The sequence below is a fragment of the Gossypium raimondii genome, chromosome 11 (genome assembly GCF_025698545.1).
Source record: "Gossypium raimondii isolate GPD5lz chromosome 11, ASM2569854v1, whole genome shotgun sequence".
NCBI lineage: Eukaryota > Viridiplantae > Streptophyta > Magnoliopsida > Malvales > Malvaceae > Gossypium > Gossypium raimondii.
The window spans coordinates 3,530,189-3,555,287 of record NC_068575.1 but is presented as its reverse complement, the minus strand read 5'-3'; the positions used below and the strand labels follow the sequence as shown (position 1 = coordinate 3,555,287).

At 32.9% G+C, this 25,099-nt stretch overlaps 3 protein-coding genes across 3 annotated transcripts; all 3 read right to left on the bottom strand.

The window, feature by feature from the left end:
- Window positions 1-7,388: 7,388 nt before the first annotated feature.
- On the bottom strand, window positions 7,389-8,504 carry LOC105761265 (TMV resistance protein N-like). Its single transcript, XM_052623438.1, has one exon. It carries the CDS (start codon window positions 8,502-8,504, stop codon window positions 7,464-7,466), a length of 1,041 nt encoding a protein of 346 aa, XP_052479398.1. The 3' UTR covers window positions 7,389-7,463.
- Window positions 8,370-10,378, bottom strand: LOC105801309 (TMV resistance protein N-like). Its single transcript, XM_052623083.1, has 2 exons — window positions 9,891-10,378; window positions 8,370-8,673 (listed from the first exon to the last, which is right to left on the bottom strand). Exons 1-2 carry the CDS (start codon window positions 10,376-10,378, stop codon window positions 8,574-8,576), a joined length of 588 nt encoding a protein of 195 aa, XP_052479043.1. The 3' UTR covers window positions 8,370-8,573.
- A 9,919-nt stretch (window positions 10,379-20,297) lies between these two features.
- On the bottom strand, window positions 20,298-24,522 carry LOC105761267 (8-hydroxygeraniol dehydrogenase). Its single transcript, XM_052623432.1, has 5 exons — window positions 24,354-24,522; window positions 24,030-24,143; window positions 21,000-21,513; window positions 20,771-20,924; window positions 20,298-20,675 (listed from the first exon to the last, which is right to left on the bottom strand). Exons 1-5 carry the CDS (start codon window positions 24,449-24,451, stop codon window positions 20,461-20,463), a joined length of 1,095 nt encoding a protein of 364 aa, XP_052479392.1. The 5' UTR covers window positions 24,452-24,522; the 3' UTR covers window positions 20,298-20,460.
- Between the last annotated feature and the right edge of the window lie 577 nt (window positions 24,523-25,099).

The window sequence follows — 25,099 nt, the reverse complement described above, 5'->3', positions numbered from 1 at the left end:
ACTAGTATAAATAGATGCTATTATGTTCATTTGAGAATCGAGTTTTTCATCAAGCTTTCATCTTTTGAATATAATCTCCTTCATTCTCACAAATTTAATTGTTGTCATTTTTTTTTTTTTTTACTTTCAATTTTATTAATTTCCAGCTTGTTACCAACCTATGCTACTTACATTTTCTTTTTCAAACCTTTTATATTTCCAGTAGGCTAAATCACGCCATCCATTCCTTTACCCATTTCAACCTCATTTCATTTATCCAACCAAGTCCAATATGCCCCAAACTTTAGTCTATTAAACCCATTCCAGCTTTAGGTCAGTGTTAACCCCATCAAAGACCCGTGAGTTACGAACCCGAGCAATTTAATTCCTAATTTTCAGTATTTATTATTTCTCCGGATTAAGAGTATGACTTCGTCAACTCACGAAGTCAATCCAACACTAAGTCAAAAATGACGTACAGTTGGAATTTCGAAAAGATCGATTGTCTAATCGGTTTTTCGTGAACACATTAGCGTGCCAAGTGGGGATTGCTGTTTGGTTTCGTCAAGGGAAGTAGTAACCGGATTTAAATGTCCCACACAGTTTAGGGCATTGGTTCGAGCTAGGCTCTTCTAGAACGCAAAGCTATCGGAGTTCTGAATCACGAACATTTTGTAGGTTGTTCGATCGACAAGGGTTAGTTATTGGACGTTCCGTAACTAATTTATACAAGGAAGAGTTGGTGTCCGAGGTGTCCTTGGTAGCTATAACTAGCTTATTGGGAAAGAGGAGTTCATCTAATTTCGAGGATCGGTTCAAAGACAGAAAAACCCGTGCCTGAAGCTGAGCTAAATTTAATTGATTTTATTTCAAATTTACTTAACTATTTCTTTTTTTTCCTATTTAATTGTCTTCAGCTTTAACTTTTTACACTTTTTTTCTCTATTTATTTCATGTTTCATATTTTATCCCCCCAAATTTCTTGGGCACGACAACTACCCAGGCATAAATCTGGTCGAGAGAGAAATAATATTCAGTAAACCCAGTCTCTGAGAGATCGACCCTACTCCCTATACTGCTCAAATTTGCAAATTAGGTGTAGGATTATATTAGTGAAATCGACAACCATCAACAGGGAAGAACCTGAGGAAATAACTTTTACATGACTAGATTACCTTTATGTCAAAGCATTTTAACTTTGAGATCCACCACTACCATACATTCATGGTTTTCTTCATTGCAAAAGCCAATTAAGTTCACATACAACAGCATTGATTGGATGAGGTTCCAACTACCCACCATGTATATATGGTTCTTTTCATATATCTAGCTCATCTTTACAAAAACTGTACAAAGATAGGATACCTAAATTTAATTAGAAAATGGTGTCATCACCACCACTGCCATCAAATCTCTCTCTCCACCTTCACTTCTATGCTTGGAATTTCTTCCCAGCATGTATACGTGCTTTTGATGTTAAAAAGGTTCCGAATACTCTTCAGCCAAGAATGAAGACTGTAAGATGACAATATAAAACACAACGCTATATGAAAAGAAAGTCACACAAGTCATCATCCTCTTGCTGCTATCTCATTGAGTTTCAACTGTAAACGAGCTATTGTCAGAAGTCTCACACGGCATTGTTGTTATTGTGGTTATGATCCATTTGCTTTTGGACTGCTTTTACTGCAATTACTCTTGCTGCATTGGCTGCGAGGCTACTGCCTTGTTCACTCTCTCATCTACCTTGGCCACATTAAGTACTTTAGAACGATAGACAGCTACAGGAGATATAGGATAGGTATTATTCCGTGTGCTTGGGACATCAAGGATTCCATTTTGCCAATGACCAAATTGTGTTTCCCCACTTCTAAATGTATACATTCCAAGCCCTTGTCGTCTGCCCTCATGCCAAGCACCTTCATACTGATGGCCATTTGCAAAACAATACACACCAAATCCATGCATCTTGTCTGCAAAATATTCCCCAGCATATGTATCTCCATTCCTAAATCAGAAGGTTCATAAATCTATGCTCATAAAGTAGATAGGCAGTAATTTCATTTGTATGAAAAGGCCACCCTCACATTAGACTCTTGTGAACCATACAAAACCATAATTTAGTTTACAACTCATAAGCTCAACGGGAAATTAGACTCTCCTACTGTAATCTAAATCTCATTTATGAAGATTGTATGAGACTTGAGGAATCAATGTAGCAATGAATGAAGGTCTCTGCTTGCATAAAGAAATTGACAGAAAAAAGGTTTATCTAACAAACATCACCAACATCAATAACATATTTATATTCAGCGGCTGCCCTAAGTAACAGAATATATTTAAACTTCCTGCAAATACACGAATATTAATTCAAGAAAGACCAGGCAAATACATCACAGTGAAAGCATACAAGTTCATGCTCCTAATAAGTTCTTACTATGATACCTTTCCTTCCAGAGCAACCCCATCTCCAAATGGTTAGACCTACGACATATAGTCGAGCCAAGCCAAAACTCATGCTGTAAAAAGCTTGAGCTCAACTTGAGAAATTTGAGGTTAAAAACTTAGCTCAAGCTCAATTTGAGATAAAAATCAAACTATTTAAGCTTACTGAGTTTGGCTTGATTAAGCTCGTTTATCTAGTAAAAATGATTTTAATCCTCATGCTCAACTTCAAGCTCAATTATTTGTGGTCAAGCTTGAGTTAAAATTGAAAAAGTTCAAAATTAATTAAAAATAAATATATATCTCTCTTACATTCTTTTTTTTTTTTTTTTAAAAAGAAGAGATGGATTACACTTGCAACCTACTAGAATCTAGCATTAGGACATCTAAGGCTTCCTTTGGATCCCCGTTTAGCATCAGCACAGTGCATTTTTTACTGATTTCTGTGCAACAGCAGCACAAAACTTTCTTTGGATGACCAACTTCAAATACCAAGTCTAAAGTTGCATTCAAATACATATAAATCAAATATGACATACTGGGATTCTGTCCGGATACTTTTCCCTAATGCGTGCAGCTTCAGCTTGCCTCCTTTCTGGCACAAAACAAGCAAGAAACACTTCAAAATTATAAATATAACATGATAAATTGTTCCTTTTTCCAAACCCATTATTATTTGTCTGATTATTATTATCTCTAAATTGGGTGTTCCAAAATTGATTCTATCACTGGGAAATATTGCAACAATTAAAAAAAATGGAATGACCAGGCAAAAGAAGAAAAATTTCAAGGGTTAGAGTAAATTAATAGGGGAAAATAGTAAAATTGGGGAGTCATAAGATCAACAGCAGCAACATCGGATAAAAAAAAGATGATGAAGACGAACAGAGAGGGTGTTCCAACTTAAAGGAGCTCTTGGCCATAGAAACAAAATCTACAAACCAAAAACAAAAAGCAAAAGAAAATTTCAGTCGATAAATCGATCAAAACTAATTAATATGATTCGTTAAAAAGGAAAGAGGAAATATAGAGACACGGAGAATGTTACATACCGATCCGAAGGGGGAGAGAGAGTGGTCTAAGGGATTGAAGAAAACAATAGAAACATCTTTTGATTTATTATTATGAAAGAAATTGTCTGGTTGACTATCAAAACAGAAACTGCACAACCTGCTGATATCTGCAAGTCATGTGGTGCTATCACCTATTGAACTCCATTCCAAAACCTTTCATAGATAGACCCACTTTCACCGGTAACCCAAATGGATGTATCCGACATTTTACTCAAAGACATTCTTCTTCTTAGAAGTTTCTAACGCATTTGGTTGAGAATGAAGAGACAACTTCAATAGATTGACCTAGGTCTCCTCTCCAATCAAAGGAAAAAAAGGGAAACGTAGAGATGGAAAGGAAAGAAAGTTACCAGTAAGACCGAAGGAGAAGATGATGGTTCCGTTACAGCTTCTTCATTCTCTCTGGGTAAAAGTGAGGGGGAAAATTGAAAATAGGAAAAGAAAATTACTCCACGGGATTGAATAAGAATCCAATGGTGAAGGAAGGGAATGGCTATTCAGCCTTTTCCTGTAAAAGAGCGTGAACTAACCAAACTAAGGTTTGGTGGTGGGCCCACCGAATTGGGTTGGAATCCATTCATAAACCCCCTAGCCAAACGTGACCTTAGCTTCAAGTGACCTCGCTTGGTATCTAATCTGACGCTGAAACAGAAAATCCAAATTTCTGCTGAGGGGTTTTATGATGCTAAAACTGGTGAGGTGTGCACGATTGGGTGCAGGGATCTGTGGTTGGAAAACAAAGCATCTTCAACACATTCAATGGATTGTGAGATCCTTGTGAAATTCATTTTCCTCCATTAAATTCAGACAAGAAAGGAAGTAGCAGCAATGGAAGTGTTTGTTGAAGATTTGCTTTTGCTACCACCACAAAATAATCTAGATAATTTTAGAGATTATGAATTTTTAGTAGCCTATTTTTAGTCAATGCTAGTTTTCAGTTCAAGAAAACATACACTTTCAATAGAAATTATTTCTACTTTCTTCTTGCCTTTGTTTTATTTCCACAGCAATTTTTCCAAAACTCCAACAGTATTAAGAGCTTGCGCCAATAAACTGACCGGCTTTACTTTAGACCTAGGAACTGTTCAAGTAGATCTAATTATCATAGGCGGACGAAGGAATCAAGTAGAAACATGTTGGTGTCCAACATGTATATGCTCAAAATTTTAAAGTCAATTACATATAATTGAAAGATTATATCTCATTTGGTGTGAAGTAAAGATATCAAAAATGAATACTTTAAATGAAATAAAAAAACTATAAATAATACGGTAGATTAAAGAAGTCTTTCCTTAATCTGCCCATTATAGAATTGAGAATATTTCGCATCGATTTTGGTCGTGGCCCTTCATCCATCTCCTCATAGATATTACGTTTTCGCTTTATAAGGGAACAGTTATCTATTGATCCATCATCAGCAGAGTGTTGCTGGATATCTTCAAAATTCGCACAACACTGACTACTATGCAGCTCTTTTATTTGTTCCATCTCTTCCAGATCTCTCTTATACACTATTCTAACTCCACACTTCTTCGCGTTAACACTGTAGGGACCAGTGAAAGACAATTCAAGTTGATCGCATTCTTGATCTAAGCTATCTGTTATCCATAAATTATTGGTTTCACGTTCATCACATTTGTCTTCCAAGGAAATTGGATACAACATGCCACGCGAGAAATAACGAACGAAAATGTGGTCCTTCATTACGGGCTGTTCAAAATGTCGATTTACATTCCAGCCACTACGAATGACCTCTCGAGGATTTCTACCCTGGAAATTAGATTGAGTGCGGTTGGCTTGTCTAGAATATCTATCATGGATAACAGCTCTACAAATGAGATGCTCATTCCTTGAAGTATCATCACTGACAAAAACGCAGCACAAAGCAACTCCCATCCATTGACTATCATTCCGAACTTCCAGAGGCAAATCTATCTTAATCCAAGAGTCACCTCTTTGTTGACTAAACCATTCTGGGATTTCACTTCCAGGTATAATAACATCAAACAATTTTCTTGAATTTCCAAATACCTGCAAAATAAACCTCTGGTTGTTTGGTAACTAACACCATGAATAATTATAAGACTGAGAGAAACGGAGATATTAACGAACCTTTAGATGTTTTTTCAGCAATGTTAAGGCATCAATGTTCTCAGCCAATCTGAAGCAATTAACACCTACTATATCTGCAGAATACTTTGAATTGCAAACTTTTGATGGATATGCAACCATTTCAAGAGAAGTACAACCATTTACTGTTACACCTTCTATACTTGTTGGAAGCTCAGGCAATGATTTAAGCGCCTTGCAATCTGTCAATTTAAGCCATCCAAGCTGGGGAAGTTGAGTAACACACGAAGGTAGGATGATAAAATTATTACCACCAAGATCAAGTCTTTCCGAAGACGATAGTCGAGAAATATCACTAGGAATATTGAAAAGATTGCAGTCCCGTAGATTCAGCCTTGTTAATGAACTCAAACCTAACAACGAAGGCAGCATCAGAGCAATGGAATTTGTCATTCCTCTTTGGGTTACCTTTAACAGAGAAGGAAGATATTTTTGTAACTTGGAAGAAGGTCCCTTGCACCCTTTGAATGACAACTCTTTAAGATTTTTTAATTGTGAAATAAAGGGTGGTGGTTTTCCTAATGCTGTTTTACTTAAGTCAAGCACTTCCAAAAACTCTAGTTGCTGCTAATTCTCTGGCAAATTTTCAACTTTATAACAATCAGAAAGATTAAGAGTTTTTAAACTTGTACACCCACCTATGCTCCCTGGGAGGCTCACAAGGTTCCTGCAATCTTTCAAATTTAACAAAACAAGACTGCTCAGATTTCCAATTGAAGAGGGAAGTTGTTCAATGCTTGTTCCATCTAAATAAATCCTTAGCAGGCATTCCATTTTGCCATCAATATCTGGAAATCTTTTAAGATTTGAGCAACCTGAAAGAATTAATTCTTCAAGAGATTCCATTCCAATTTTGGTTGGAAGACTCCTAAGACTTTTGCAGTCTTTTAAATTCAAAAGCTTAAGCCTCTTAAGAACTCCAATCGATGGATGAACATATGCTAACCTAATACAATCTTTCAAAACCAGAGTTTCCAGATTTGGGGTAGTTGTGAAGTCTGGCGGCTTGATCAGTTTTTCAGACCCTTCGAGATTGAGCACTTTCAACTTATGCATGGACTGTTAATAATAATAATAAATTAGAGGTAAAAAGAGAAAAGCTTAAGAAAGATCATTTTTATTGTTATTCTTCTTTGTTAATAAAATTTTAATCGTTCTTCTCAAAATAAGTTAGCAAACAAAGACGAAATTTGAATAACATAATATACACACAACTCACTCGATTAGAAACCATGATATACACAAAATAAAATTGCTTGGCTAAAGAAAAATGCAAGAAAATAGATACAACTATACTCTTAACTAGTGTATAAATGACTAAGCTTACCTCTCAATGATAAATGTATACATGCATATCAATTTCTCTAACACATACCACTCTTTTTCTTCTTCTTCTTCTTTTTAATATTAAGCATTCAAGATTTTTGCCACTTCTTTTTATATTATTTTTAAGAAAAAATATCATACTTATACATAGATATATGTGTATATTTTCTTACATTTTATTGTCGATGATCATACCTTCAATCATTTCGTAACCTAAAAAAAAGATAAAACTCATGAAATTTCCATTTATGATTCAATGCATGTTTAACATTATTATTTTTAGTTGAAATTAATAAGAAAAAACAAACCAAATAAAATATTTTTCAAGTAAAGTAATTGAATGAATTAACATTCTTTTTATACATATCATGCAGGTCTTTTTAAAATTTATAATGACATTTGAGAAATATATAGGATAAATGTACTCATTTTATTTTATCAGGATTTAAAATAAACAAATTATTATTTTTAAAAAATAAACACTTTCTAAATATAATATGTACCAAAACGTCATAGTTTTATGTTGAATCCCAAATTTAAATAATGCCACCTTTTAATACTAATTGTTTGAATAAATGCAGCTAAAGTCAGAATATATATAGTTTCTATGGAACGACTTACAGTGTTTTTTGTTAGCACATGATAAACATCTCTTTCTGCCCACAATCTGCAACGTTTTCCAGGTTCATTAACTGATTTTTCCTTAACAATTTTTTTTCCCATTTCTTCTAGCAAGTCATGCATGCACAATTTGTTGTCTTTGTTAACTATTAGTAAAGATCTCTTAACGAGAACATCAATTCCAATATCCGGAAAAAACTCGCAACCATCCAATACTTTCATTACAAAATCTTTGTCCTCCCCATTAAAGAAGCAAGCTATATCTAGAAATATGTTTTGCTCAGTTTGGTCCAATCCATCAAAGCTTATTTGAAGTCTCTCAATAATTTCTTTGTTGGAATCTCTTTCAAGTCTTTCTATTGCACTTCTCCATTGGGTTGCATCTCTACCACACAAAAAGGAACCCAAAACTTCAAGAGCTAAGGGAAGACCTCCGGCGTATTTTAAAACACGTTTAGAAAGCTCACTAAAATCATTTTCTAGCTTTGTCTCACTATTAAAAGCTTTCAAGTTGAAAAGTCGAAGTGCATCATTGGCGTTCAATGTTGTAGGCTTATACACATCATCAACTCGGTAAGATCGGAGCAAATGCTCGTCTCTTGTTGTTACAATGATTCTGCTCCCTAAACCGAACCAATCACGCCTTCCAACCAAGCATTTTAAGTGTTGTAGGTTATCAACATCATCAAGAACAACAAGAACCTTTTTGTTAGACAACCTGTGGTTAATTAAGGCATTTCCTTCGTGAACATTAAAGAAATTAAAGTATTCCTCGGACAAAATTTGGGAAAGAAGTTGTTTCTGTAACGAAACAAGTCCACATTTATTTGAAACTTCTCGAACATCAGCAAGAAAGCTTTTACCTTCAAAATGAGGTGACATTTGAGTGTAAGCAACTCTTGCAAGAGTCGTTTTACCGATGCCACCCATTTCACAAATTCCAATAATGCGGACATCATCTTCACCAATGTCTATTTTCGCATACAGCTCCTCCAAGCGTCAACTAATTCCAACCAACCCATCATGGACAACTGGAAATGTTTCACATAATTTTGCTGATATTTTTTTAACAATATCTCCAATAAATTCGGTTTCATGCCTATAAACACAAACACAAACAAAATTTGGTTTCTAAACAAGAAATCGACAGCTAATGGACACGGATATATATATATTGATATAACATGTTTCCTAATATATATAAGTTTGCTCGGCTAAATCTAAATTTTCATTTTGCTTTGGGTATGATGTCTGTGTTGTTTATATTTCTTTGGGTTTTCTAGTTCTTTTGGTGGGGATAGATGGGTTTTTGTTTCTTGATTCGGAGGGTCGTGGCAGCAGTTTTCTAGTGTTGTCTGAAAGGCCTTGAGTCAAGAGTCTGGTATCGGGAGTTTTGGGCTTCATGGTCTCTTCATCAAGTGGTAATGATGCGTAGATTTTCAACAGATATTGAAATTTTCTGTAATGAAAGCTTTACTTGTTGGGATTGGTCTTTAATTTGCTGTTTATGTTAGTGAGTTGAAAATGGAGAACAGCATCATTAATAGAGTGAATAAAGGAAATCTTTTTAGGGGTGGAAATAAATTTTTAATTTTTAATATTCTATACTTTTATAATTTTTAAAAGATTAAATCAAATCTTTATAATTTTAAGTGGGTTAAAGTATAAATTTACTTTTAATAATTTAAAATTTTTAAAAAATTTTAAAGAATCTAAATAGTAAATTTTCATTTTTTGGGGGAGTTGGGCCCTGCCAGCTCCCCTAAATTCGCCTCTGATCATTGAACTTAGTACTAGAAAACAAAGAAGAAAATAAATTACCTGTTAACATTTATTAACTTTGCTTATGTTGTAGTCTATGTGTATACTATATAAGCAATTAATTATTTTTTAAAAATTTTAAAATATTAAAAATATATATTTTTATACTTTTAATAATTTTTAAAATAACTTTAAATTTATTAATTATTAAAGAAATTCATTAACAGTTGACATGGCATCCACGTGTATGCCATATCAATAAAGTGAACTGGGTTCACTTTTCATTATTTTAGACATGATTTGAGAAACAAGACAAATTGAAAGAGTAGAAAAAATAAAAAATTAAATTGAAGGTTAAAATGATTTTTTAATAAGATTGTAGGGTAAAATAAATTATTATGTTATTATTATTATTATTATCAATTGTTAAGACCTGATTACACTAAAAAATAAAAATTTTGAAAATTTCATAAATAATAGATACTACAGAAAAAAAAAATAAAACTGTCATATCATTAAGCTTGATAGTAGAAAAGAAAGAAGAGAATGAATTACCTGTTATTTAAATGCCATCCCTTGATGTTAGCCACTTGAGTCAAAGCATTCCGCCACCTTCGGATTTTGTCTTTGTCTTCCTTATATCTCTCTTCGTGTTTAGCAAAGGCTTTTTCAACTATTTCTTTTTGTTTTCTCAAATTAGATGGATCCACATCATAAAAAATTGGAAATACTTTATGATCCTTGTTGTTCTTTTGTTTAATAATCTCAGCAAGCTCCTCCAAGCACCAACCTGAAAAGGCATAGGTTTTCGAGAAAATGATTACTGAGCACCATGATTGTCGAATTGCTTTGAAGAGCTCGGGTTCGATCTCTTCTCCGACTTCCAGCTTTGGATCATCCCTGAAAGTGACAATTCCACTCCTCTTTAGAGCATCATAGAGATGATCTGTGAAGTTGTTGCGGGTATCTTCACCACTAAAACTCAAAAAAACATCGTATTTTTGTCTAGAAATAGATGAAGAGGTTGAAGGTAAGGACAACATGATGAGAAGAAAAAGATATCTGACACTTGTGTTGAAAATCAGAAAACAGATCGCCTAATAGCCAACCATAAAAAACTACAAACAGTCTTTAGTATAGGAGTATCAAGAATGAGAAGAATAGATCAAATTTCAAACAGAGGTTTTTGAGTATAGGAGGATCAACATGTTGAAGTTAATGACAACATGATGTGTGAGAATGAAAAGATATCAGAATATGGCCTTCAAAAATCTGAAAATTAAGAAGAGAACAACAGATGAAATTTAAAAGGAAACAAAACAAAGGTCTGTCAGCAATTTCAGTAATAATACCAATGAAAGCGCGTAAGGGTGGAAATCCATAGTCATAGTCAGTGAAGAATTATCGCTTTGCTGACTATTTTTCATCTCAGCAATGGAAGATAAACATCTAGTATGCCCAAGAATTTAAGGAACTGGGAGTCAAGGATGGCGTGAAATTCCTTATTTGCTCCCTGAAAGTCGAGATAACGGTGTTGAATTTGATAATATGCCCCTGGCTGCCATGTACAAAAAAAATCTAACATATTCGATTCTACACTATCCCAACCAAAACCAATACGGATTTTGATATTCAATCTTCAACTATTTCTATCTAAATCTTTTATCAAATATAGAGAAGGTGATGCAATTCTAAAGTCACCTGATAATTGATTTTGAGTGTAGGTGTAATTATTGTAATTACACATGTTTAGTAACTATTGTAATTATTATGTCCTATTGAAATAAGTTAATTGGTCAAAATTATAGAGTGGGATCAGAGGTCGAATCAGTCCAACTGATTTAATTGAATAAATTATTAAAAATAAAATATATATATTTAAAAATAGAAAAATAGGTTCAATTGTCGGTTCAACTAGGGAGACCGACTGGTTCAACTAGTTTGATGGGTTCACGGGACAATTGATCTAACCCTTTATTCCAAACTGGTACTTCAACTAGTTATTGATCTAACCAATTTGACCGATTGGCCCAACTCTGAAAATAATGATTATTGGAGTAATGGAAGTACACGTTTCGAATTTTATGAGAGAATATGTGGATTGGAGTAATTTTAGGGATTTAATAACAAGTTTGATGTAAAAAAGGAAGAAGAAAAATAATATAATAATCTGAATCAAGATGATGGACGTGAGTTAGGACATAAATATGTTGAACAAGGAAATTTATTAAAGACCTTAACTGCTACCTTTGACCTAGTCCATCGTCTCCATTTGCTTAATCATGCATATGACTTCTATTATCTATGAAAAATGGGTAATATACGTCACTCCATAGCCTTCGATTGTTGAAACATGCAAATGACTTTTATTATCCATGAAAAATAGGTAATTTACTATATTATTAATCAAAATGTTATAAAATTATTATTGAACTATTTAAAAGTTTTTATTAAAGTTAATAGGCTGTTAAAATTGTTATTGTATGACATATTTTATTCGCACTACCTGCACTAATCGAAAGTTCTTTTTTCCCTTCTCTTCTTCAGTTCATTTTTTTTCATGAAACAACTTTGAATATTATGAATCTGCAAACTCTAACACTATCTTTCAGTTGAACTTTGATCTAAGGAATGTTCCTCTATTTGTTGATGGGTATTGATTCATCAAACCGGTTATCGAATTGTTGTTTGGCACTCGCTAGTTAAACATAAATAAATAAATAAAACTAAATAACCCAATGAAATCTTTTGAATAGTTCAATAACCATTTCATAATTTTATGAAGTTCAGTGACCAAAACGAAATTATTAATAGTTTAGTTTTTACTTTGGATGTAGTTTTCTCATGCAAAATTAGTGTTGAGTGAACCAGGATTAACATTTGATATGACTTGGATTAAAATAAAGAAAAAATTATTTAATTAAACTTAAAATAAATTTGGATAAAATACAAAAATAATCACCAAAATGTGTCCTTTAAATTTAAAATTTAAATGTGAGTTTTAAATGTGTCAAAGATTTATGTATTCTTTTAAATTTAAATTTTAATCGATGTACTTTAATTTTGAGACATTGAGTTCCTATACTTTCTATTTAAAAATTTTGGTCCCCATTAATTTTGCAGTTAAAATAGTTGATTGGGTTGTAATAAAAATTAAAATAATCTTTTTAGCCATCATTATTTATAGTTTGTGTCAATTTAGTCCATAATCTTTAAAAATACATAAGCAATTACAAAAAAATGTTTCAAAAGTTTTTTTTGTATTTTCAATAAAATATATAAAAAAACTGTGAAAAATTAAAAACTCTTAAAATTTTAAAAAATTAAAAAAACACAAATATATGAAAATATAATTTTTTTTCAAAAATTCAAAAAAAATAGTGTTATTTACTTTGACACATCCATGGGTCAGGCTGAGTTGAGTTATTGATTGGGTCCAAAAAAATTTCAAGCTTAGGCTCATTTTCGACTTGATTCTCTCAAAAAGCCCATTACACTATTCAAAATTAATAAAACATTAAAAATATAATGTTATATTAATATTTTACAATTAAATTTAATTTTAAAAATAATTTTTATTATTTAAATTGAAGCCAGATTAACCCGAGGCAGAAATATCCTTGTCCAAACTTGGCCTAACTTTGGTCGATTTCGAGTTTGTATCATTATTTTAAAATTATTTTACACTAATATTTTATATACTTTATAATTAAATTTACATAAAAATATTTTTGATATATAATTAATCTAATTGAAAATAAATAAATAAAATGTTCAAATTTGATTTAATATGAACCACACAAATAGCTCAAAGTGCTGAGAGACCTTATTCATAGAGTAAATTAATAAACTTGTTAAGGGTCAACAACTCACTCAACTAATGGGCTTACAAGGTTTTTTATGTCCTAGGTTGGGCCGCCCAAATTCAATTTAAATGAAAAAATAAATATAAAATATAAAAATACATTTTTAATATTTTATTAATTTTTAAGTAGTATGAGCTTTTTGGATGTGTTGAACTAAGTCAAAAACAAACTTGGGCTTGAAATTTTTTGGGCTTGAGCCACAGTCGACCTATGAATAGGTCAAAGTTAATTTTCTTTATTATTTGAATTCTTCATTTTTATAAACTAATTGAGTTCAATACATATGTTCGACACATATATCAATACAGCCTCGACGCTCAACTATTTTTCAAAGTTCTCTATAGAAGTTCTTCCTCCCCATTTTCTTGTGTGAAGAGAGCTGAGCCTATAGTTATGGATTGTTCCTTATTCTATACATCATTAAAACTTCCATATTTCAAAGCTTTATTTCTGTTTTTCCTCCTGGATATGGTCTTTAACACTCTAACTCGATTCAGCTGTGGTATTTACTGTGATTCAATTGTTCATGAATTGAAACCAATTAGGAAGTAAAGAAGTGTCTGTTAGTAGTTAGCAGTTAGTAGTTATTATCAGTTATGGTTAGTTACAACAGTAGTTAAGTAACGATAGTTTGCATTATATATATGTACTCTGCATGAGAAGAAAATTAAGTATGAATATACAATTCAGTATCTTTTAAGTATTTTGTTATCTTAGAATGGTATCAAAAGCCAAGTTTTTCTTGCTGCTCTTATCATAAGAAAAAGAAAAGAAAGGGAAAAAGTAGAAGAAAGCTATATTCGGTTCATCTCTCATGGCCACTGATGTGGTAGTTGATACACCTCGTCACTCATCCAACACCAAAGAAGCTGAACACTCGCAAGGTAATGGTGTTCATGGTAAACCTGCAGTGCATTACTTCTCAAAACATGATACCATAAAACTTGCGTCGCACAACTTCCTCCTATGGAATCATCAACTTCTGTTGATTCTTGAAGGCTATGGGCTTGAAGGGTTTGTGTTAGGCACCACTCCCTCCCCTCCTCAGTTTGTTATTGGTCCTCATGGGCAACAACTTGAGAATCAAGACTTTCTTGTTCATCGAAAACAAGACAAGTTTCTTACTTCTTGGTTGTTGTCTACTGTTACGGATGATATTTTGGCTCATCTTACGACTGCTAAAACCAGCATTGATCTATGGACTGCGATTGAAAGAAGGTTTAGTGTGAAATCAACCATAAAAGTCTCAAGCATGCGTCAGGCTTTATACTCTCTCAAGAAATCGAATCTGTCTGTTAGAGAGTATGTATCGAAAGTCAAGCAACTTAGTGATAATTTGACTGCTGCTGGTAGTTTTATCTCGGAACAGGAACAAGTGAGTGTCATCTTGGCTAGACTCTTAGTGGAATTCGAATCTATTCGGGTGCTTGCTTCTGCGACTCCATTATCTATTAACTTGTTGAATGAACTGTTACTTGATTGTGAATCATACCAATTGGAGTCGTTAATAGAAGCTCCCTGTCAAGGAAACTTAGCAACTCGTCAGCAAGACAACGACGATGGGTTGAAACGTTCAGCTGAGTCTACTCGGTATTCTCAAGACTCCAAGCAAGGTTATAGAGGATAAGGTTAAGGTTGGTCTCGAGGCAGATCTCGTAGAACTAGAAGGGGTTGGTCTCGTACAAGGCCGCAATGTCAGTTGTGTGGGAAGATAGACCACATGGTACAGACTTGTTATCACAGGTTTGATGAAACCTTTTCTGGTGGTGCAGAGGCCAACTCAGTGCAAGTAAATTGTCATCAGTTGCATGGCTCTAGATGTTTGTCCTCCACTCCTTCTTGTCAAATGACTCATTACTGTGGCTCGATTCCTCTGACTTCCTCTAGTCAACTTCCTCTTAGATATCCACTAGCTTCATAAGCTAAATCTATTTGGTACCCTGATTCTGGAGCAACAAATCATATAACGCTTGAGATGTCAACCTCACACTGCCTCATCATATACAGGTAAAAATTGTGTTACCATGGGCAATGGTGATTCAATGTCTATTGCTCATATAGGCTCAACCACTCTCTCAGCTGGGGCTCGACTTCTATGCCTTCAGAATGTATTGCATGTTCCTGCAGTATGCAAAAACTTGATGTCTATGGGTCAGTTTGCCAAAGATAATAATGTTTATTTTGAGTTTCACCCATTTCTATGTTTTTTGAAGGATATACTGACAGGGAAGACACTGCTCGAGGGCCATCTGCATGATGGACTCTACAGGTTTCAGTTCACTAAATCCTCTCCAATGGATGTTGATGTAACCCCGAAGTCTAGTTACAGATTATTGAACAATGCTCAACTCTCCTCTTATTCCTTGTGGCACAACAGACTAGGCCACACTTGCACTGGTGTTCTTGCTCAAGTGTTGAAATCTTGTAATGTTCCCTTCCAAAAGAATTGTGTACAACAAGTGTGTACAGCTTGCCAACTAGGCAAAGCTCATAAGCTTCCGTTTACAGCTTCCAAAACAGTGTATTTTTTTCCTTTCGAACTTGTAGTTTCTGATGTATGGGGCCCTGCTTAGTTACCTTTAAATGAATTTCATTACTATGCTTTATTTGTTGACATGTATAGCAGATATACTTGGGTATATTTTCTCAAAACCAAGTCTGAAGTGGCTCGATGTTTTCGGGATTTTTATCAGATGGTCAGAGTTTAATTTGGTTGCTCCATTAAAATACTTCAAACCAATGGTGGGGATGAGTATCGTGTTTTGGCTCACGAGCTATCTCGTCTTGGTGTACAACACAGGGTCTCGTGTCCATATACCTCAGAACAAAACGATGTTGCTGAAAGAAAATATAGGCAGCTAGTTGATGTGGGCTTGTCTCTCTTAGCTCATTCCAGCATGCCTTTAAAGTTTTGGTTTTATGCCTTTATGCATGTTGTTCATTTGACTAACAGACTACCTACTCTGGTCTTATGTCACTCTAGTCCCTATGAGGTACTTTACAAGGTCAAACTGAATTATGACTTCCTAAGAGTGTTTGGATGTGACTGCTTCCCAAATCTAAGGCCCTTTCAACAGCACAAGTTGAGTTTCCGGGCTCAACAGTGTGTGTTCCTTGGCAGTGTTCCCAACACCAAAGGCTATAGGTGTCTTGTAGAGGATGGTCGAATCTTTTTGTCTCAGCATGTAACTTTTGATGAAACAAAATTTCCCTTCAAAGATGGGTTCCAAACCGAATCTTCACCACAATCTGTGTAGGATACTCCTTATCGGTCTATTCTTCCGTTGGTTATGGCTAGTGGTTCTTGTGTCCCTACTACAGCACGAGTACCTTTTAGTCAATCAAGCATGGGAACTTCTTCTGCGCAGTGGCAACATGACTGTGTCTCGTCTAGTGTCTCTACTAGTCCTTCAACAACAGTTCTTGAACCTATAAATTCTGATCCACCTGATCGTACTACCATAGCTCAGTCACCATCAGCACAAGTCAATCATCATCCTATGTAGACTCGTTCCGAAAATGGGATCTTCAGACCCAAGGTTTTTACATCGGTCTTAGATGAGATTGAGCCTACAACCATTAATGAAGCCTTTCAAAGTACAACATAGACAACAACAGCTAAAGAAGAATACAATGCCTTGATCTCTAATCACACATGGGATCTTGTTTCATTACCAAAGGGTCGTCGCGCAGTTGGCTACAAATGGCTCTTCCGTATTAAGAGACATGCTGATGGTTCCATTGCCAGATACAAGGGTAGACTGGTGGTCAAAGGGTACCTACAGGAAGCCAGAGTTGACTTCTAGGGTACCTTCAGTCCTATTAAAAACTTAATACCCTAATTTAAATTTTCCTAAACCTTAATCAAACCCCAAAACCCTAAACAATTAAAAACCTAATACCTTGATTTAATTTTTCTTAAACCCTAATCAAGCCCAGAAACCCTAAACAATTAAAAACCTAATACCCTAATTTAATTTTTCATAAACCTTAAAACCCTAAACAATTAAAAACATAATACCCTAATTTAATTTTTCATAAAACCTAATCAAATCCAAAAAAACCTAAACCTAGTCAAAAGCACGTCCTCGTCAGTGCTTTTTACAAAAGCGCGTCCATGTCAACGCGCTTTTGCCTGACACAAGGAAAAAAGCGCTGACGTGGAAGTATTTTTCTAAGTTTTTCCCTAAAAACGCGTCACATCAGTGCGTTTTTGGATTTTTGGTCCATTCCGATTATTATTTTTTGAAATGGCCCATTTCTATAAATAATTTCAAAAATGGGCCTTTATTGATACTAACCCCCTCAAAATCCATTTATTTATTTTTCCCATTTTGAGTTGTTATTATTGAAAATAAGGGTTTGTCTATATTATTAATTTCAAGTAATATTATTATAAATACTAGATTTTATCACACTTACAATGTGAGTAAATGAAAATATTTTATATTAAAAGATATATTTATAAAATATATCCATAGATGATTATCGATAAAGTTGTAAAGGTTTTTTTATATGAATTTGTTGGTTTTGTATTCAATTTTCAAATAATATTTTTCAATTGTTTTATTTGAACTTTATATAAAATAATGAAAATATGAAAATACCCTTAAAAATAAGTGTACTTTAATAATTTCACAATTGAGTTGGTATTGAGTTGACTCGTGATACCAACTCAATTAACCACTTTATATTCAATATCGATAATTTACTTACATTTATATGGAATCATAATTAATTAATAAATTACAATGAAATAACTTTATTGAGTGGAATATTCTGAGAATCAAATTTACTTTTATCAAGAATTTAAAAATATTTAAATCTTAATTAATTATTTTAAATTAAATCATAAATATATTTGGATGTCAATTTAATAATATGATAAAAAATTCTTAAATAATTTTTGTTTTTCAATTCATACTTTTATATATATTATAGATATTTATGTTAAGCCATCAATCTTAAATAATTTTCTATTAAAGGTATTTTAAAAATTTTATGGATACCTTTGAATTTTATAAATTTTAAATGATATGATTTTTTATCAAAATTTGAAGGTTTTCTTACAAAATCTAGTTAAAGAAAATAAAAGCGTAATAAATCTGGTTAAATTATTACTATCAATACTTTTTTTTCAGTTTGGTCTTTATATTTATTTTGCTATCAATTTGACCCTAGTATTTTAATCTTGTAATCTCAATTACCTCAATCTAATCAATAAAAAATAGACAAACTAATAACATGTTGCCACATGTCAATAAAAATAAAAATTCACTTAAAATTATAAAAAATATAACAAAACTTAAAATATCATTAAAATGCAAAAAATCGTCAAATCCAAAAAATATTACTTAGAAATCTATAAAATAAAAATATCATAATTTATTTTGAAATTATAAAAAATATTTGTAAAAATTATAGGTATGCGAAATTTTTCTGAAACTTTTAATTTTGAAAGGAGTTTTGCATACTTATAATTTTTAAAATATTTTTATGATTTGCACAAATAGATTATAAATTTTTTATTTTCTAAGTTTGGATATTTTTGGGATATTTTGTGATTTTTAATGATTTTATTAAATTTTCTGACACATCATAAAAATGGGATTAGAATAATTGAGTTTGTGTTTGATTGATTGATTAGATTTAAACTTGAATACACATGATTGCTAAGTTTTGGTTGCATGATGGATAATATGTATGTGCTTAGTGAATTATTGGATTTATATATAATATATGTTTATTGTGTTTAGGCTGCTAATGGTACGTTGGATGGCATCATCGATACAGTATCTGCTCAACATCCCTTGTTGCCTTTGCTTAGGTTGCTGAAGACTCACAAGAAGCTTGCTCTTGTGTCATAGACTCTATGTGGCCTTAAGTGATCCTTTCGACGCAAACACGCCTAAGTCAGCTTAACCACCAAACAATTGGGGATTTATAAAGAATTCCTCCAGTGCACCAATTTATATAGTGGAAGCAATACAAATCAAAAGAAGTACAAAAGAACAGAAAGCCACAGAAAACTATGCACGAGAGGTGCTTGTGTAAATGTTCTCAATTGTATTACTTTCTCTCAAAGAATATAAGAAACAATAAAAGAATGGAATGAATTACAAGTGAGGGGGAGACTCTCTATTTATAGTTGACTCCCCTAAAACCGACAGTCTAGAACAAGTTACATCGACGAACAAGATTAGCCCTAGGAATTTTACATAATCAAATACAATATAATCTTATAAGATATGATTCCCCTCGATCTTCTAAGGTTAGTTTCTCTATTTACCAAGGTAGTCAATGTTGTCATATCTTTATCATTGGGCTATTTAGGCTTGAATCTGACAGGCTTTTCTAACAGCTCCTTGAATCGGGCCAGTTCTTGTGAGCAAAATAATTTTCATCTAAATGATAAACCTTTATGAGATACATTTGATGCGATGGTTATAGGCTTTGAACTGTGGCCCATGACACTTGTTGGTGCTCCAGAGAAACCACTTGAGTTACCAGCCTTTCCGTTGCTCTATGGTAAGAATTTATGGTGAATATATGCTCTCTAAAAGAATGAATATTGAGGCTCGACTTCACCATATGCATATTCAAATAAACTGATGTGATTTTTACATTAAAATTGGCAGGGAGGAAGATAATAGGAGGAAGTTTGATTGGAGAGATAAGAGAGACTAGGAGATGATTGATTTCGTAGCTAAACAAAGCATAAAACCAGACATTGAAGTTAGACCACACCAATTGATTACGGGAACACTATCATGGAACGCCTTCTCAAAACAGATGTCAAATATCAATTTGTCATTGATATTGGGAACACGTTGAAGCCCACCTCTTAAAGCTCTGCTTCCTATATGTTATTACACAACAAAATGGCAACACCAGTCCCACATATTCTTACTTTCTTGTAATACTTTTGGTTTTTATATGTTCTTCAAGTGATGTTGCAAAGGCAGAGGCCTTCATAAATGGATCATAATGTAATCCAGTCCGATTAAGTGAAATGAATGTAAACTCTAATAAACCGATTTTGGTATGATTCAATTATGACTATTACTCTTATCGTCTATATTTGGATAGTTCAACATTTATTTGTGTATTAAAATAAAAGCTCCGGACATGAAGCATTCTGCACTCTTTATTCATCGATTGTTCTAAGCATAGCATACCAAAGTCTGTTTAAGCAAACGACATTCAACCACGAAACTACTGCAACATCCGAGCATTTTAAAGCAACGGATTAGTGGTTTTCAACTTGAAGGCTTGGTGGCAGCCAAGGTGTTTCCAATGTCAATTACAAATCTGTATCTGACATCAGCCTGTTCAAGCCTCTCCATCGCTTTGTTCACATAATCCATGGATATAACTTCAATATCTGCTTTTATGTTGTGTTTAGCTGCGAAATCAATCATCTCTTGTGTCTCTTTCATTCCTCCGATACAACTTCCAGCCGTCGTCTTCCTTCCTGTTTTTTATCACAAATATATAAATTACTTGTCAGCTTTATACTCGAATTCAAACTCCAAGACTAGTGTTTATTAAATGCTTTTTTCTGCTTACCTATGATCAACGAAAATGCAGGTACCTCGAGTGGCTCGCAGGGTGCACCAACCATAATAAGTTTCCCATGGGATTTTAGCAGACTAAGCAGTGGCATAATTGGATGAGTAGCAGAGACTGTGTCTATAATTCCATCAAACGTACCCATGGCAGCCTGCTCCAACCCGAACAAGTAAAATCATTTCTAAAATTTCTTTTAGTAAAAGTAGGAGTAAGTGCACACAATTACCTGTAGTTCGTCTTGGTCACGGCTAACCAAAAAAGAGTCAGCACCGAGATGTTCCAAGGCTTCAGCCTTCTTACTAGGAGAAGTGCTAATTACAGTCACTTTGGACCCCAAAGCCTTGGCAAATTTAACAGCAACATGACCAAGACCACCAAGGCCAACAATGCCGATATGCTTTCCAGGTTCACCTAATCCGAAGTATTTCAAAGGACTGTAAACAGTGATTCCAGCACAAAGCAAAGGAGCTGCAGAGTCAAGGGGCATGCCGTCAGGGACACGAACAACGTAGCGTTCATTGGCGACCATTGAATCTGAATAGCCTCCATAAGTTATGGTTCCATCGTAGTAAATCCCATTGTAGGTTAATATGAGTTTAGGGCAGTAATTTTCAAGGTCGTTTGCACAACTGTCGCAGCTGTGGCAAGCTCCGACCATGCATCCCACACCCACTTTATCTCCCACCTTAACCTTTTCCACTTTGCTGCCTACTTCTGTCACTTCCCCTACTATTTCATGCCTGCAAATTATGGGCATTTTGTGTTATATCTCGATGAAGATGTAGCTGTTAAAAAGAAATGGTCTAAATAAATAAATGATTTTATAAGTAAAATATATCATTTTTTTTATTTTACTTCTACTAGGACTTTAAAATATAGAATCACATTCAGAGCTCTTCATTTTGTTTTTAAAAAGAATTCTTAATTATTAGGCTCTCCATCTATTTTTCTTTAACAATATTTTAATCTTAATTACATAAAATTAACCCATAATAAAATTAACTTTCTAAATTAGTTATGTGTAATTATATGTGCAGGTTTTTTGTTCCACTATGTGTTGATGTCATTTGTGGGTTTTAATTGAGTTAATAGACTTTTTAATCAATTTATGCTATAATAATTTGTTTTTACTTGTTCGGATCTCTTTGTACTTGAATGTGTTGAAATAGTTTGATTCTACTAATTTGAGATTTGTATTTGTATCATTATTTTGATTGTAACATTAATGTAAACTTTCAAAAAAAATTAGGATATGAGATTGATTAAGATTTAAGGGCTAGAATATATAGGCGAGAGCAATTTTTGTTCAAAATCGAGAAAAGCGACTAAACTTGGTTATAGGTTTAGTTTTGTTGATTATTCTTTTGAATTTTAAATTGATCTTTTGAAAAAACCGACTTAATTTAATATTTTTATTATTTAAAATATATTTTAAATTTATAATATATAAAATAAATATATTATTTAAGCCAATAATTAAATTCAGTTAAAATGACTGTAAATCGATTTAATTATATCGGTTTTGAACTCTAATTTAGTGGAATTGATCTTCATATATTATGGTGAATTAAATAGATTTAATTAGAAAAATAACCAAATGGACGGAAAAACTAAATACTCTGCCTTAAAAATATGGAGTCAAATTAGGCTTCAAGCTTATATTTAGGGTTTAAAAGTTGGACCTAAGATAGAGATTTAGGTTGAGTAAGATGTAGTGTTTAAAATTTCATTTTAAGTAGAGGTATAAGAAGTTAAAAGATTTTATTTGTTTTTCAGTAGAAGTTATAAAAGTTGAAGTATATTTTTATTAATACAATTTTGGAGAAGAAAATAGGTAATGATTGGTTAAGCACGACAATTATCCTCTATTATTGGATACCTAAAATGTAAATCAGAATATTTTAATCTAAACTAAACTCTTTAATTTACTAGTATTAATTAAATTCTAAATATAGTATTAAAAATAAAGACGTAATGAGAAATTTAACTTTCAAGGTTTTTATTTTTATATTTGTTAATTTGGTTTTTTACTCTAAATTTAATCATTAAACTTTTAAAAGAGTCAAATTGATTATTTTAACAGAAATGCTGACTAAAAACATTAATTTTAATGATGATTTTGTGACAATTCATGTGTATTTTATGTTAGCATGATAATATTTATCTTATATGTCATGTCAATAAATAATTTAAAATTTTAAAATTATTTAAAAAAATATAAAATACAAAATGTTTTAATCAATATTTCTATTAAAAATAATAAAAATTAAATTAAAAAATATTAACGTTGAAAACAAATGAACGTGGACTTTCTTGCCTCCATAAAACAACTTCAAGCAAATAGAACCAAAACAAAGTGGTCAATTCATGACTCTCTCACTTATCAGTTCATATACAAAACTTGTCACATCATCATTTGACGGGACAACAAATATGTAACCACAATTAAAATACAGGGTGGCGAAATATAATTGAGATTCATGATAATCAAGCCACCAATTTTGGCCGGTCCAATAATAATACTTTAATTGACATCCAATTTCATGTCATACAGATAGCACCAACAGGCATTAGCCATGCAATTACTTGTTCATTTTATGTATGATGATATTACAAAATATATTTTTTATACAATAATTTATGTACGCATTTGTATTTGATTCTATCGATATTTTTTTTATTACCTATTAATCTATGAATTTACAATAAAATAGAGATGGAATTTATTCCATAGTAAAAGAAGAGTTTCCTTGTCATTAAATAGACAGGTAGGGTTCCTTTCAGAAATCAGGTACGATCCAGTGTTCCACTACCAATAAACTGTTATCCTATTTTATCTTGGGGGTAAATGGAATTCAAGTTCTATAAATAAAGTAGTAAGTTCAAAATTCTGAAGTCAAGCTTTACTAATTTATTTTTAGGGTTTATCTCTCTAATTTGAAATCCTTTCAGCAGGGTTAGAGTTAAATGCGAAATAATTAATCTTTAAATTCTATTTTTAAGGGTATGTTACGTTCCAATAGTCAATAATTATAATTTTTTGTGATATGTGGACCACATATTTTAAATGTGAAACAAGTTTCTAGGTTAAGACGCTATAATTTATGAGTTATAATTGACTCAGCTATAATGTATATGGAGTTTTTCTTGCTTTTATGTTTTATTGTTTACCAAATTAAAAGAAGAAGAAGAATGGATTAATAACAAAGAGATGATGAAGAAAGAGATGGTAAAAGGTAGGAGGGGAGTGACTGACCCAGGAACCATGGGGTAGTTGGAGGAGCCCCATTCATTCTTGATACTGTGAAGGTCAGAATGACAAATCCCACAATACAGCACCTTAAACCTCACATCTTCTTCACCAGTTACCCTGCACTCACCAGTTCATCACAACTCAAAATAAAATCATCATCACCTTTAAACCCTTTGAAATCAGACTAAGTAAATGCTATAAAAGAGAATTATCACAAATATTAAAATGCAAAAGGCAACATTAAATTAAATTTCATGGAACAACAAGAGTAGAACGAGTTAAGACTTAAGCATGCATCTGTCAGAAAGCTTAAACTGTGAAAATAACCTTCTGGAGAAGATGAAAGGAGAGAGATGACCAGATGGGTCCCTTGCAGCCCAGCCAAAGGTCTTGACAGGGTGTTCTTCTTCGGGTGACTTTGCCATTTCAAAGAGAAAATGTTAGTGCTTCTGTACCTGGGTGTTTTGATGGGTAATGATAATAGCAAATGCTATTGTATGGGTAATACTCTTTTGAAGCCTTTTGTATGGTGACACATGACATCACATCTGAGCTCATTGCGGACTAAAAAGCAGAGACTATCAATAAATTTTGATTTTTCATTGGAATATTGCATTTTTCTTTGAATATTATAAAATCTAGGACGTTCTAAAATTTTATAAAATCTAGGACGTTCTAAAAGGCTTTCCTTCTTTGACATGTATCTAGCCTTATATGGCCCTTTTATGGTTAAATTTTTTCTTTCGTCTCTTTATTTTTTAGGTTATATAAAATCGGGTAATTTACCAAAAAAAGCTTTTTTTTTTAAATTTATCGAAATGAGCCAACTATTTAATTATTTACCGGAATGGTCCATTTTCCGCGAAATCGCGTCCACGTCAGCGCGATGTCAGGGTACGCGCCAGGAAATCGCGTCCACGTCAACGCGGCTTGCTGACGTGGACGGAAATCGCGCCCTAGAGGACGCGATTTGCTGACGTGGCATGAACAGTTTATGTTTTTTAGCTTGAAAAACTTTAAAAGGCCATAACTTTTGGCTCGGTTGTCCGATTGAGACGATTTTTTTATTTCGA